General features: G+C 56.6%; 1 protein-coding gene across 1 annotated transcript in view; it reads left to right on the plus strand.

Annotated features, from left to right (window-relative positions):
• LOC100949351 (sodium-dependent phosphate transport protein 2B-like) overlaps positions 1-581 on the plus strand; it is a 36,473-nt gene that overhangs the window by 3,836 nt on the left and 32,056 nt on the right. The window contains 1 exon segment of the mRNA XM_023515344.1: positions 3-199. Coding sequence (XP_023371112.1) covers positions 3-199 — 197 coding nt within the window.

Genomic DNA, 581 nt, shown 5'->3' on the forward strand with positions numbered 1-581 from the left:
AGGGATGAGTCCAGCCTGTCTTGGGCCCTGTGGGCACCTGCCCAGGCTGCCTTCCTAAACTTGCTAATGCCGCTTTCCTCCCTCCAGTGCTGACCGTGCGGGCAGCCATCCCCATCATCATGGGGGCCAACATTGGGACCTCAATCACCAACACCATCGTGGCGCTCATGCAGGCGGGAGACCGGAGCGAGTTCAGGAGGTAGGAGGCTGGGTCAGGCCCATGGTTGAGGAACATGTAGCTGCCTTGACCTAGCTGGTGGGAACATGCTTGTCGGGCTCACCCTCAGAGCTCCTAGAATAGGCCCCGGAGAGCACGGGTGGGACTGGATCACACGCTGACCAGGGTGGTGATAACTGTGCCTCTCAGCCCCGTGCTGTCCTCAGCAGTAAACACAACCACGTGTGCAGGCGGTGAGCAGAGCACCCAGCACACAGTCAGACCTCAGCCAGTGTAAGTGAGCTCTGGCTAGAAACTCACTGCTGGATGGTGGAGTTGAAACAAGGCCACTTGGGGAAGGATTTGTTGTTTCCTTTAGTCATAAGTAATTACGGCTGATTAAAACTTCCACTCTTAGCCATTT

This window comes from Otolemur garnettii, unplaced genomic scaffold, assembly GCF_000181295.1.
Source record: "Otolemur garnettii isolate 467f Iridium unplaced genomic scaffold, OtoGar3 scaffold00069, whole genome shotgun sequence".
Classification (NCBI taxonomy): domain Eukaryota; kingdom Metazoa; phylum Chordata; class Mammalia; order Primates; family Galagidae; genus Otolemur; species Otolemur garnettii.